The sequence below is a fragment of the Tinamus guttatus genome, unplaced genomic scaffold (genome assembly GCF_059628265.1).
Source record: "Tinamus guttatus ecotype Peru unplaced genomic scaffold, ASM5962826v1 Tinamus_guttatus_pri_ptg000029l, whole genome shotgun sequence".
NCBI lineage: Eukaryota > Metazoa > Chordata > Aves > Tinamiformes > Tinamidae > Tinamus > Tinamus guttatus.
The window spans coordinates 40,179-54,112 of record NW_028288563.1 but is presented as its reverse complement, the minus strand read 5'-3'; the positions used below and the strand labels follow the sequence as shown (position 1 = coordinate 54,112).

Sequence of the window (13,934 nt, the reverse complement as noted above, 5' to 3'; positions counted from 1 at the left end):
CTGGGGCAGTGCCAGGCGGCAGGAGCTGCGTGGCACAACCTGAGTCGCCACATTTCCTCTGAGAGGAGAGATTCCACCAGGCTTGGGGGCCTGCAGGAGGTTCTGCTCTTGCCTCTGTGGCTTGAAAGACTCACCCCCTGCGGCCAAATTCCCCTCCCTCCAGAAAGGGACCATTGGCGGGTAGGTGGGAAAAAGCAGGTGCCAAGCACAGGCATCCCCAAAGATGCCTGTGGGCTGGTTGCCGCTACTTCGAAACAAGGAATGCTCTCCCGAACATGACCAGACTGGCTAGCATCTCTGCTCTGCTCCAGGAAAGACTCCAGCAAAAGAGAAAAGGTCGCTGATCTGTAAAGACACCAAAGCCTCTTCCCAAGCACTTGCTGGCCTCTGCAAACCTGTTCATTCCCATAGCTACAGCCCTCTGCGCGCTGGCCTTTGCTGATGCTGGAGCGTAATGTATTCCCAGCTCCTGTTTCGCTTGCTCTGTGCCAGGGCAGCCATGGCCCTTTCATAGAATCATAGAGTCATTACGGTTGGAAGGGACCTCTAGAGGTCACCTAGTCCTGCACACGCAGTGTCACCTAGAGCACGTGGCACAGGACTGCGTCCAAGCGGGTTGGGAAGCTCTCCAGAGAAGGAGACTCCACAACCTCTCTTGGCAACCTGTTGCAGTGCTCTGTCACCCTCACTGTTAAGATATTTTTCGTGAAGTTCCTGTGGAACTTTTGATGCTTCAGTTTCCGACTGGTTCCTCTAGTTCTGTTGGTGGCCACCACTGAAGAGAGGCCAGCACCAACCTCTTCACTGCCTCCCTGGAGGTACTTATAGACACTGATTAGATTCCCTCTCAGCCTTCTCTTCTCCAGGCTGAACAGGCCCAGCTCTCTCAGTCTTTCCTCATAGGGCAGATGTTCCAGGCCCCTGATCATCCTTGTAGCCCTGTGCTGGTCTCTCTCCAGCAGCTCCACATCCCTCTTGTACTGTGGGGCCCAGAACTGGACACAATATTCCAGATGCGGCCTCACCAGGGCTGAGTAGAGGGGCAGGATCGTCTCGCTCGACCTGCTGGAGACGTTCTTCTTAACGCACCCCAGGATCCCATTGGCCTTCTTGGCCACGAGGGCACACTGCTGCCTCATGGTCACCTTGTCGTCCACCACAACGCTCAGGTCCCTCTCTGCAGAGCTGCTCTCCAGAAGGTTGGTTCCCAGCCTGTCCTGGTGTCTGGGGTTATTTCTCCCCAGGTGCAGGACCTTGCACTTGGCCTTTTTGAATTGCATGAGGTCTTTTCTCGGCCAGTTGTCCAGTCTGTCCATGTCCCTCCGGATGGCAGCGCAGCCTGTGCAGCTGCTCCTGCTTGCGCTCAGCCAGCGCCAGGGCAGCTCAGCAGGACAGCCCTTTCCTTTGACCATTGCTAATGCTCAAGCAGGTCTAGGTTCTCAGCACACTTGCTGGGGGTGCCATCAATGCCCACAGCCTTGTGGTGTAGAGAGCTCCTGAGTAGGATGAGAGTTAGGGGAGCTCCTGGGAAGCTCTACTTGGGAGCAGCTGCCCTTTGCACTTGGAGGAATTAAGCAGCAAACTTGGAGCTCAGCACTTGATGCAGTCTCTGGGCATGGGGGCTTGTGTCACGTCTGCCCACTTCTGCTCTTGCCATGTCGTGAGCACTTTGCTTCTAGGCTGCCATGTGCTCACGCCTCCTTGTCTAGCTGTTCCGTTTGCTCCTCAGTGTTGCTGCTTGCTGCTCCAAGCAGCAGGCTCTCTAGGCAGAGCAGTGCTCCCATGGCTGTAGCGCTTCTCATGCTCTCTTTGCTCTTCCCCCCAGCGCCGCCCTCCGGAATGCCAGGATGCTGGAGGTTGGAAGGGACCTCTGGAGATGTTGCCCAAGCCCCTGTGTTCCAGCAGGGTCACCTAAAGCGTGTTGGCCAGGACCATCTTCTGGTGACTTTGGACTCTCTCAAAGGATGGAGGGGCCACAAGCTCTCTGCGCCATCTGTTGCAGGGCCCAGGCACCCTCCTAGGAAATAAATGATTGCTCATGAGGAGATGGTGGTCCAGTGCATGCCCACTGCCTGGTGTCGTCTTGCTGAGCACCACTGAAAAGAGTCTGGCCTCATCCTTGTGACACCCTCCCTTACATAGACACGTTAATAGCATCTAAGGTCTTCTCCAGGCCTAAGAAGAGCAGCTCTCAGCCTTTCATCATAGGCGAGGTGTTTCTGTGCCTTCCTCATCTTCCTCACCTTTTGCTGAACCAGGTGCAGTAGCTCCTTGTGTCTCTGTGTGCAGGAGCCCAGAGCTGGGCACAGAGCTGTGGAGGTGCCTCCCCGGGCCTGAGGAGGGGGAGAGGATCCCCTCCCTCGACCTGCTCATAGTGCACTGCCTATTACGGCCCAGATAGCACTGGCCTTGTTGGCCACAGGGGCACACGACTGGTCAACTTGGCATCAACCAGGTCTCCCAGATCCTTCTCTGCAGAGCTGCTTTCCAAGAGGGCAGCTCCTAAGCTCTGCTGCTGCAAGGTGTTATCCTTTCCTAAGTGCTGCACTGCACACTTGCCTTGCTTGAACTTCAGGAGGTTCCTGTGCAGCCATCTCCACAGCCTCTGAGGCTCCCCCTGAGTGGCACCACAATCCTCTGGTGTATCAGCCACATCTCTACCTTGTCTACCAACAGCAGCCTGGCAGGGAGTGCCCTCTATCCCTTCATCCGGGCCACGGATGAAGACACTTGAACAATGTGGCACCACAATTGATTCCTGGGGGGCACCGCTAGCCACGGGGCTCCACTAGACTTTGTGCTAGGGAGAACAACCTTCTGAGCTCTGCCCTTCACTCGCCTCTCAATCCACATCGCTGTCCACTCATCTAGCCCACCCTCCAGGATCTTGCCTAGGAGCACGTTATGGGAGACGGTGTCAACAGCCTGATTCCAGTGAGGGCAGATAAGCTGCCCTGCTCTTCCCTTAGCACAGCATCCCAGCATCCCTTAGTGCAGCATCCACCGCACGTCCACCTGCCCTGGGGGGAATATGCAGTCCTTTAATGTCCCTGTTCTTGCAGAGTCCGCCCCCCTCAGCCCTTCATGGGGCGGGATCACCGCCCACTAACCCGTTCTGCAGCCTGTATAACCCTGGTTTCGCTTCTTTGGGACAATCCGGCAGCAGGGCTGTATTTTCTCCCCAAATTAATCAACTCCTGCGCTATCTCCCTCCATGTCCATACTTTCCTCCCTGGCCACCGACAGTCAGGTGTCACCATCCCCTCCAGAGCGGCTTTCTCCATCGGGGGTAATGGAATCCCAATGGGTTTCAGGGCATCAGGAAGTCCTCGTATCAGGGGAGTCATTCTCTCTGGGTCCACAGGCAGCATCATTAGGGAACCCTGGTTAGGCTTCAGCTCCTGATCACACATCATCTGGAGACAGGCCGCCTTTTGCACGCTTTCCACTAACTGACCCATCGTCCCCGTTATGGCAAGTGGATCTCCCCTTTCCAAAGGGGTCAGCCCTCCAGCCCAATACGCAGCTCTCTGAGTCAATGGCCATGGGGCTCAGCGATCGCCGGTAGTCAGAAACACAACCAGACCCCAATACCCTTCTCCTTCTTTCTCTGACAACAAGATTCCATCCCCTCCTGACAAAGACACTCTCCACACATACTCTGTCTTTGATTCCTTCGCAGTTTTTGCAAAATCTTTTCTCAGCTTTGCTAATTCAGTTGCAGTGAATGGGACTTCTTTGGTTGTAACGTGAGGACAGTCATCGCTATCGTCCTCATACACATACTCCGTTTTAATCAGCGGACACATATGAGGTGGGCTTTCTACAGCTTCTCTGGTCTTCTGTAAATCTCCCTGGGGATAAATTTGCTGTGCCCCTTTGCATGTGTCATTTCTATTTCTGACGGAGTATCTACTTCCCTCAAAAAAGAGTTGTTTCCTCAACTCTTTCTTTAATATCATCTTTTGGTTTCTTTCCTCCTCCAACAATTGTTTGTTCTCCTTTAGCTATTCCTGCAGAGTGTTTACTGCCCCTTGCAGGGAGTGGATCACCGTATCATCTTGACAAAACTTCTGCTTTCTCTTTTCCACTGCAGCTGCCAGGCTCGCTCCCAGCACTGCACAAATTATAGCTTTTCCCTTCCCCCTCTTAGCCATAGCTTCTTTCTGCAGTACTCTTATCCCATCTACCACACTCTGTGGTTGGAAACAACAGTTCTTTGCCCAATCTTGCCCCTCGGGTGAGGGGCGAGATCGGTGCACATCTAAGAAATCATATATTTTCCTTCAAGCTGCCAGGGCACATAATCACAAGCATCGGCTGCGTGTTGAGCAGCCATGTTCACAACAAAGGGGATATCGTCCTGAGAGGGTCACACCTTCAAAATCCAAATTTCCCCTATACACTCCCAGGAGTGTATAGTTTTACAGCACAAGCAGTGTCACAACAAGGTAGCACGGCACTGTCGTCTCCAGGAATCCTGTCCGTGACGCCAATAAAAATGGCCCAATCCGGTGCCCGGGAGGTCTCGATACGATCCCAAGAGTGAGATTAAGACACAAACGGGGTCAAACGCCGTACGTCCTTGTAAGCTTTATTCTCCTAAGTGCCATAGGACAGAGAGAAGAAGAAGAAGAAGAAAAAAAAAAAAAAAAAGGAAAGAAAAGAAAAATAAGCAAGCAAGTGGGAGAGAGAGATGCAGCAGTTTTGTAGTTACCACCTCCACGAGTCCAGCGAAGTGGCGTTGTCTCTGCTTCGGTGCAGGTGCAGGTGATGTTCCACACACCTCGGTGCAGGTGATGTCCTGGGAAAGAAGCCGTGCACCCCAGAAGAAAGCGCACACACCTGGGAAGAAGCCGCTGCACTCTCTGCTCCTGCTGAGCCCCTGACGCCTGCTCTTGCACTACTCTTGCACCAGGGGAGCAAGGCAAGAGCCCGCCAAGTCCTCCATCAAATGCCATGCAAAGCCCTGCCCCTGTGACCATCCCAGGAGAGCAGGATGGCTGCAGGATCCCAGAGGCTTTGGCATTTAGCGGGGGAGAAAGCGGGCAGAACCCTGTGGAGAGATCTGCTTTCAGCTTCTCTCCTGGCACAACCGGAAGGCTTTCCCTGCCTTGGCATGCTCTTGTGCCATGGAATCGGGAACTTTGAGGTAGTGCCCTGTGCTGCGAAAGCTGCAGCTGCAGCACCTGGGGCTGCCCTTGGAGCCCAGGGGCCCTGCCCTGTTGCCTGCACCAAAGACAAGAGCCGTCCTTCCCCTCCAGCAGACAGCTCCTTTGATCAGGAGTGGTGCAAGCACAACTGGCTCTTAGCGGCGCTGAGGCGGGAGGCAGGCTCGCTGCGCCTGCACAGTGAAGGTGGCACATCCCTGTGCCGAGGGATCACAGGAGCTGTGGGGGGATACCTTTCCAAGAGGCTCTTTGCTTCCTCATGCCGCACAACTTAATTGAAACAAGTGAACAAGTGCCCTCACAATGCCTGGAAGAGCAGAGTCCTGCTTTGCAGAGAGCCAGCTGCCCTCCTGCCTCGTTCTTCATACTCTCAGCATGCGTAGCTTGTGCAGCCTGCCTCAGGAATTGAACTCCAGGAGCCACGCATAACACCAAGGTGAACTGACACATGACTGACTCCTTTATTCTGGTTCACAGGGCGACTCTGCTCTCCTGGCTCAGCTGGAACCTCTGAGCTGCCATTATCCCATGAATCTGCACTCGGTAAAGGCAGGTGTACTCGTGCTTCCCCCAGTTGCTCTGCAGCTTGAATTTGATGAACTGGAAGGCTCTGGGAAGCTGCTTCTGTAAAGGAAACGTGGGGAGACATCATTACTCAGGTGTAAAGAACAAGAGCGCAGCATCGTGCTGTGCTTTGCCAGCGTTAGCCCTGCTGGGAAGCTAAAAGTATCCCTGAGCAAGGAGGCAGCCGCGGTTCCCAAGGCAGAGCCACAAGGCACAGGACTCTTTGGGTCACCCTCTGTTGCCCAAGCCCTTGCAGGCAAACTCAGCTCCCTCCTTGCGTTGTGCCCACACGCACTCACAGTACCTTGAGGTGGAAGGTCTGAACCGCCTCTTGCTCCACATCATATGCAAAAAGCCCCAGGAGCTCTTCTTCTGGGCCTTCCTCATCCATACCCTTAAAAGCAACCGACAAGGGCAGCAGGTCATGCTCAAGCAGAGCGAATGGAGAAGAGCCCGCTCAGTCACCATTGGGAAGCCTGCATTATGTCCCACTGCTCCAGCAACAGGTGGGAATTGTGGCTTTGCGTCAGGCTCTTTTTTAGACTTCACTCATTTTTAGCCAGGGCTCCAAGACCCCATCACCCAGAAAGCACAACACTGGAGAGGCCAAAGCGCTCCAGAGCTCCCCACAGGCCCATGCAGGACACGCTGCTCTGCAGCAACAAGGCCGCCCTTCTCAGAGAGGAGGCACCAAAACAACGAGGCCACCCTTGGCCCTTCCGTCCTGGGAGATGCAAAGCAGAGACTTACAAAGACGGCAAAATCTTTGGGGGCACTGCTGACTTCCCCGGATGGAGACACTGCCTTTGAGATGTGCTCCACGGTGACAGCCACTGGCCAGATGTGCTGCGGCAACCGTATCACCATTTGGCCCTCAGCTCCTTGGAAAGCCCAGCACTGACCAGGGGAGGTCTTTGGCTGCAAGCAGAAAGCAGCCCCCTTCAGCGGCAAGGCACTCCAGGAGCCCACACTAGCACACGGGGGACTTTGCGAGAAACGCGCACCTGGGGCTGGCGTTGTGCATGGAGAGGCACACAAGGGACGCAAAGGGGCAGGAGGGCACTGGGCATCTGTGCTCAGCAGACCAAAACCCTCAGTAGGAAACATCTCAGAGCGAGTGACTTCCCAAAAGCCGCTCTCATCTTGTACACCATTGCGAGAGAGCGCAGAGCTCCCTGGGGGAGGCCACGCCAGAGCCTTCAAAGCCTGAGGCAGGGGCAAGGCCCTTGTGAGCCCCCACACTTCTCCAAGGGGACAGACCCCAGCAGACCCTCCTCAACTGCCCTCTCTCAAAAACAGGGGCCTTCGGCGTGGAGGTGGCAAAATGCAGCTGCCAAGGACAAGGTCCCCAAAAAAATGCCACCAACACTTGTGGGCAGCTTGCTGCTGCTGTTGGCCTCAGCCCTGTCTCCTCCCAGGCAGGAGTGCTGTGGTCAAGGGCACGTGGTGGTCAGGAAGAGAGGCAGCGCAGTGGGGCTCATCAAGCCTGGGGCTGTGGAGGGAGATGCTTGGCCTTGGTGCCCGTGCTAGAAACAAGGAGCTGCCTCGGTCGTCCTGCATGCTCTCCAGTGACTGTTAACACTGATCACCGCATCCCACACCCGCTCAGCCCATCCTGGCTCATGTGGTTTGAGGAATTGTTTTCATAAGACCATTTGTTCTTTCCACGATTCCATTCGCTTGAGGGTAATACGGACTATGAAACACCCACGAAATTTCCTCCTGAGCTGCCCACTCCTGGACCACTTTAGATGTATAATGTGAGCCGTTATCTGATTGAATTGACTGTGGTTTGGGGAAGATTCCAAACCATTCTTTCAGAGCCTTTATGGTATTTTTTCCTGTTGCCTTAGCACATGCTTTAGCTTGCACTAATCCGGATACTATCTCTGCACCTGCCAGTACATAGTGCTTTCCCTCTGACCTTCGAAAGGGGCCGATGTAATCAATGTGCCAGGCCTCCCACAGGCCTTTTCCCTCTCTCAAGTGCAAGGGGGCGCCTCCCAGAGGGTGTCTGTCCAGATGGACTCAGCATTATTTGCAAGAAGATACACAGGTTTTACACTCCTCCCTTGTAACTGGCCACCCTTGGGTTTGTGCCTCACAAAACAGCTCCTTCGCTCCTGAAGGCTTTCGTTTTACATGTAGCCATTCCAAGAGATGTTCCCAATTCTCCCCTATCTGGGTGTTTTGTAGGGGAGGCAGCCGGGCTAGTTCATCCACCTTGGCATTTCATCGGTTCACTGCGATCTCATCTCGTTGATGAGATGCTATCCAAGCTACTGCAAATTCCCCTTGTTTGGCAATGGTAGGAATATCCTGCCATTTTTCCTTTTGCCATAGAGATATTGTATTGACCTCCCATCGCTTTTGTTCCCAGAATGGAAGGCACTCAGTGAGCCTTTAAACACAGCATAAGAGTCAGTACAGATATAGACAGGAGAAGCAGCTTGAGCCTCATGTGGGAAAACACTCCACACAGCAGTTAGTTCTCCTGCTTGTGCACTACCTCCCCCTTCAGTAACGATCTGTTCCTCAGTGCCTATCCAAAGTGCCACTGCTCGATATTCCCAAGTTTTCCCCTCTTGCTTTGACGAAGCATCCGTAAACCACACATTCTGCAAATTGTTCAGAAAATGGAGGAGCTACCTGTATTACAGATCATAACCCGGGTGTTTTTCTATCCAAGTCCACCTCATCTTGTATATTGAACACCTTTGTGGTTCCTTCAGATAGGGTGGGGTTCCTGCCAGTACTGTTTTGATCACTTTAAATGGGCCTCTGAGCACTATAGGTTGTTGCCGGATAGTCCATTCAGCTTCTGTCAAAGCTAGACTAACTACAAATAAACGTTTCTGCCAAGCTGTATATCTTTTTTCAGCGTCTTTAAAGCTGCAAGAAAAAAAACCAATGGGCCAACTAGGTCCCTCTGGACCCTTTTGCCACAAATGGATTAACAGTCCAGTCTTGGCAATTCCCCATTCAGTTTGAACTGCATCGGGTGGGTGAGTGGGACAAAGGGCCTGATAGGCAGTCACTTCAAACACCAACAGCTGTAAAGCCTCATCATGAGCCTGAGTCCATTCCCACTGAGCTCTTTTTCGCCATAAGTCGTACAGGGGTCTGGCAATAATTGAAAAGACAGGAATATGCTTCCTCCAGAACACAAGCAACCCTAGGTCTCCCTAGTGGAGGCCACGCCAGCGCCTTCAAAGCCTGAGCCAGTGGCAAGGCCCTTGTGAGCCCCTACACTTCCTCCAAGGGGACAGACCCCAGCAGGCCCTCCTCAAGTGCCCTCTCTCAAAAACAGGGGCCTTCGGCATGGAGGTGGCAAAATGCAGCTGCCAAGGACAAGGTCCCCAGAAAAATGCCACCAACGCTTGTGGGCAGCTTGCTGCTGTTCTTGGCTTCAGCCCTGTCTCTTCCCAGGTGGGAGTGCAGTGGCCAAAGGCACACGGTGGTCAGGAAGAAGGGCAGCGCAGTAGGGCTCAGCCAGCATGGGGCTGTGAAGGGAGGTGCTTGGCCTTGGTTCCCCCGCTAGAAACAAGGAACTGCCTTGGACGTCCTGCATGCTCTCCATGCTGTTACCTGCAAAATGTTGTCCGGAGGATTGGCCTGGGTAAAGAAGACTCGACAAAGCCAGCAAGATCCAGAGTCTCGCCCACTGTAAGTCTCCGATGTGCGGGCTCTGACGTTGGTGGCTCCTGAAATACACATGCAATGTTGCAGTCGTGGCAGCCAAAAACACAAACAACTGGGGTAGATGCAACGCAAACTACGCTTTATTGTTTTTTAGGTACATTATTTATACCGAGCTCTCCTCGTCGTGACTGCTGCTTATTGGTGAGGGCTACAAAGGACAGTAGCTAGTAACAGATTTATGATTGGATGATTCTTAGCTTGGCCAATTTCTGCTCCACGGCCAAAACCTCCTTAAACCTGTTCAGAACTTTCTGCTGTCTCCGTGTGAACTCCGTCTCATAGATTCACGCTAATCTTTTCAAGGTTAACGTTCCTTGCTAAGGGAGCCATGGATTCCACAGACCAGCTGCAATCCCTGACAATTCCCCCTTTTTGTATTTGTGCTACAAAAATGGCACTAACGGTTTACTGCAGGGCCCTTTGCAGCAGACCGATCAAACAAGGTACCATTAATAACACAGTTACAATAATTACCAAAATCAGCAAACCTGTTTTCACTAGAGATGGTATCCACCCAGACAAACCCGAGTTGCAAAACAACTTATTTAACTACTTCCATCCATCATCCACTTGCAACTTGCAGACTCCGTCAGTTAGAGCAACTGTAGTCTTTACCCTCGCCCTGAGTCTGGATCTCTGGTCTCATTGATCCATTGCCAGCATATTAGGCAGCAGTTGAAGCCCTTGTATTCGGCTCGCGCAGATACCCGCCACCAATCGGCTTCTCTGTGGGAACTCCCACCGGACACGTAGAAAAAGGATTTCGAGGATCGCTGGTAGCCAGGCATACAGTGCTTTGATTGATTGATGGTGTTGGCTAAGGTTACCCAGATGTTGCTGCCAGTTCTTCAGGGAGGGGCTGGACGCCAATCTCCTCCTCCATAACCTCCGAGGATGAGGAGGGCAGCGACTGCAACGCAGGTTGCACACACCGTGCTGGAACCCATCGAGGTCCACTTTCTGTGGAGACACAAGCATATCCCCTTCCCCAAGTTAGGAGCTCATGTGGCCCAGACCATTGGCCAGTAACCAGATCACAAACTTGCACCGGTACCCGCTGTGGTATCTTTTCTGTTGTAGTCTAAGAGGAAAAATGCGAAAAAAATGGGTGATAGAGTAGAGTTGTTAGGGAAGGAAAGAAAATTAAGCACATATACAGCTTTATCTAGTCTTGCCTGTGGGGACTCCCCCTGCCTTCCCCCTTTTTGTTTTTGTTTTTGCATGGTGCTTCAGAGTGCCATGTAAACGTTCGACAATGGCTTGGCCTGTAGGGGAATGGGGAATCCCAGTCATGTGGTGAACACCCCATTGATTTAGAAAACTCTGCACCTTTTTGGAAACATAGGAGCACTTGGGATTGGGACGAAGAGCTGCAGCTAGAGCAGTCATTTTATGCGTTATTGTTCCCGCTCTTGAGCAAGCTGTTAGCATATCAGGAATAGTTGGGTTCCCTGGCATTGCTTCAATTATTTTCTGACAATCTTTGTTAGCATTATCTTTAGCTAGCTGAGTGCACAGTCTCTCTCTCAAATCATCATCCTCTACTTGTTTTTCTAATGATGTAGCAATCCGTTCAACAAATTTTAAGAATGGCTCTTTAACCTCTTGCTTGATTGTTGTATATCTAGGACAGGGCGAGGCCAGCTCCATAGTTCGTGTCAGAGCTGACATACCTAAATGTTGTGCCTGTGCAAGAATACTAGGATCCCATTGAGCCTGAAGATCAGGGTTAGCAAAAAGACCCATTCCCATCAAAGCGTCAACTCCAGCTCCCTGCCGCGGATCTCCTTGCGGCAATCGCATGTTATCTAATGCAGCCCGCTCAGCTAATCTCCTCCAGTGTGCCATAAACACTTGATTCTCTACAGGCTGGAACAGAATCTGAGCAAGATGGGTTATATCATACGGGGCTAAAAGATCCGCATTAATAATTCAGATCAGCCGCATTACCTCTGAAGAGTTAATACCATATTTTGATGTACATGTCTGCAGGTCTTGCAGTACTTTCCAGGCAATCGTGCTATGTTCATCCCTTCTTCCAGAGTTGGGGGCCGCCTTAAACACAGGAAAAGCTTCCAAACCACAGCCGACAACTTGAGTGGAGGCCTCTGAGGGGTAACCGATCTTATCTAACAAATCCCATTGCCCCATTTCGGCTGCCTTTTTTCTAACCTGATCCCAGAATTTGCCAGGCTGCCGCGGCAACACAGTCACCGTGGCGGGGGGGAGAGTCCAGGGTTCAGCTGCTAATCTCAAGGTCCGACACTGACTACTCCCTATAGTCTCTTTCACAGAAGGACGAACAGCAGAAACCGCCTCCTCCTCCTCATCCGAGGAGTCTTGGGGGAGGGAGGGTGGGAAATGTTTTTTACTGCGGATTTCTTCATCATTTTCCTTCTCCTCCTCTCCAGGAGGAGCAGAGGGAAGCACAGGTTTATTTAAACTTGAGTTGTAAGTACCCCTCGCCTGATGAGCTGGCTAAGAGGCGGCGATGGGGGAAGTCTCCCAGTGAGTTTTTGCCCCCCCTTTATAAGACACCTGCGTAACAGTCACTCGGCCAACTGTTACGCAGGTGTCTTATAAAGGGGGGGCAAAAACTCACTGGGAGACTTCCCCCATCGCCGCCTCTTAGCCAGCTCATCAGGCGAGGGGTACTTACAACTCAAGTTGGTTTCATGTTTCAACGACCCAGAGGCGCCCGTGGAGCACTGCAAAGCGTCCGTTTGCTCCGTAACAGACTCTATAGGAGAAGGATGCTTCTCCTGGTCCTCTCTGTCTTCCCTCAATAGAGGGGTACTTTCCGGCATCACAGGAATGCTCTCCTGGTTGTGCTCCGCTGCCCAATCCTCCAAAGTCTCCTGCAGCAGTCGCCAAGTAGTAGGTAAACCCTCTACCTCTTTAGAGCCTCTAGAAAGGGCATCCCACAGCTTATCACCGACCTTCTGCCAAGCGCTCACACTAAATGCAACAGCTGAAGTGGCTTCAAACCCCTGTCCTCGGCACCAGAGCAACAGGCGGCGTAACGCATAGTCAGTAACTTTAATACCTCTCTGAGCAAGTAAGGTCTTCCATGTAGATAAAACTAGGGCTTCCTGCTTTGTCAGGTTTTGCCCCATATCTGTATATTTCCGCTCTCTGCAGCGTACCTTCGAGAGGTGTCAGTCCCGTTCGCACCTTCAAGAGGTGTCAATCCCGTTCGCACCTTCAAGAGGTGTCAATCCCGTTCCCGGCGGCTCACCTTCACAAGGAGTCAAAGCACAGGTCCGGACCACGCAGCTTCCCTGCTGCTCTCAAGTTCCGCCGGGCTCCGCCACCACCGCCAGTCGCCAGGCAGTCCACTTCTTATTATCACGTCGGGGTCACCAGTTGCCGCAGTCGTGGCGGCCAAAAACACAAACAACTGGGGTAGATGCAACACAAACTACGCTTTATTGTTTTTTAGGTACATTATTCATACCGAACTCTCCTCGTCGTGGCTGCTGCTTATTGGTGAGGGCTACAAAGGACAGTAGCTAGTAACAGATTTATGATTGAATGATTCTTAGCTTGGCCAGTTTCTGCTCTGTGGCCAAACCTCCTTAAACTTGTTAATAACTGTCTGCTGTCTCTGTGTGAACTCCCTATCTCATAGATACACTCTAATCTTTTCAAGGTTAACATTCTCTGCTAAGGGAGCCAGGGATTTCACAGACCAGCTGCAATCCCTGACACTGCCCCGTGTGAGGAACGTCTTGTCAGAAGAAAAGAAACAAAGCCAGGACAACCACCCGGGTGGCAAGATGCTGGTTGGTTGTAAGCTTTGAACACCTTGTGTTAAGAATGTATAAAAAGAGGTTGGTTTGTAAACAAAGTTGTCTCAGTCTGCACCCCAGACTGAGTCCATTTCTTCACCAAGGTGCAACATTACCTCACTAAAACATATTACTGCTTCTCTCTTATGGGAGGACTGCATCATTCCTCACCATCCTCAACACTCTGCCCAGGACCAGTTCATGGTAACAGGACTCCAGGCACTGCCTCCTCTTGCTGCCATAAGGTGAGAGAAGGCAGAGAGATTGAAAGGCAGTCTGGAGCAGGAGGACAGAGGAGAGCTCCTTGTGGGAGACATCTTCCCAGCCTTTTGCATTGGAAATGTCTGGTTGTGGATTAATGCTAGAGAGGACATTGTCAGAGTCTTATAAACTCATTCCATTCTATGACTGTTTTTTAAGGATCACTGTCCCAACCTCTGCAGTATGCTGGAGGAATTCACTGCCACATGATCAGAAGGACAGGATGTCTTGCTACCTTCTGCCAGGGACACTGCAGGGGCATGAATCTAGTGGATTCACACAGGTCTGCCTAGAACTGTGATTCAGAGCAGTTCTGAGGGCCCAGTGGGTGGGATGTGATCTGTGAGCACTGAGAAGGGAGAGATGTGGGAATAGAGACACCAGTTCCTGCAGGGACAGCTCCAGACAGCAGAGTCCAAATGTAGGCAGAAGCTACAAATTTCAG

At 52.2% G+C, this 13,934-nt stretch overlaps 1 protein-coding gene and 1 pseudogene across 1 annotated transcript; both read right to left on the bottom strand.

Moving 5' to 3' along the window:
* Positions 1-3,095: 3,095 nt before the first annotated feature.
* On the bottom strand, positions 3,096-5,134 carry LOC148596130 (uncharacterized; annotated as a pseudogene).
* A 508-nt stretch (positions 5,135-5,642) lies between these two features.
* Positions 5,643-11,087, bottom strand: LOC148596129 (SUN domain-containing protein 3-like). Its single transcript, XM_088529685.1, has 6 exons — positions 10,916-11,087; positions 10,492-10,518; positions 9,324-9,439; positions 6,486-6,653; positions 6,040-6,129; positions 5,643-5,795 (listed from the first exon to the last, which is right to left on the bottom strand). Exons 1-6 carry the CDS (start codon positions 11,085-11,087, stop codon positions 5,643-5,645), a joined length of 726 nt encoding a protein of 241 aa, XP_088385811.1.
* Positions 11,088-13,934: the final 2,847 nt, after the last annotated feature.

Bases quoted from the DNA above. Each gene is read 5' to 3' on its own strand.
- LOC148596129 (XM_088529685.1), bottom strand. From the start codon at position 11,087: ATGGAGCTGGCCTCGCCCTGTCCTAGATATACAACAATCAAGCAAGAG. The intron at 9,440-10,491 runs GTACCGGTGCAA...TGTGTATTTCAG, and splicing joins CAGAAAAGATACCACAGCGG to GAGCCACCAACGTCAGAGCC. The intron at 6,130-6,485 runs GTAAGTCTCTGC...GTTGCTTTTAAG, and splicing joins CCAAAGATTTTGCCGTCTTT to GGTATGGATGAGGAAGGCCC.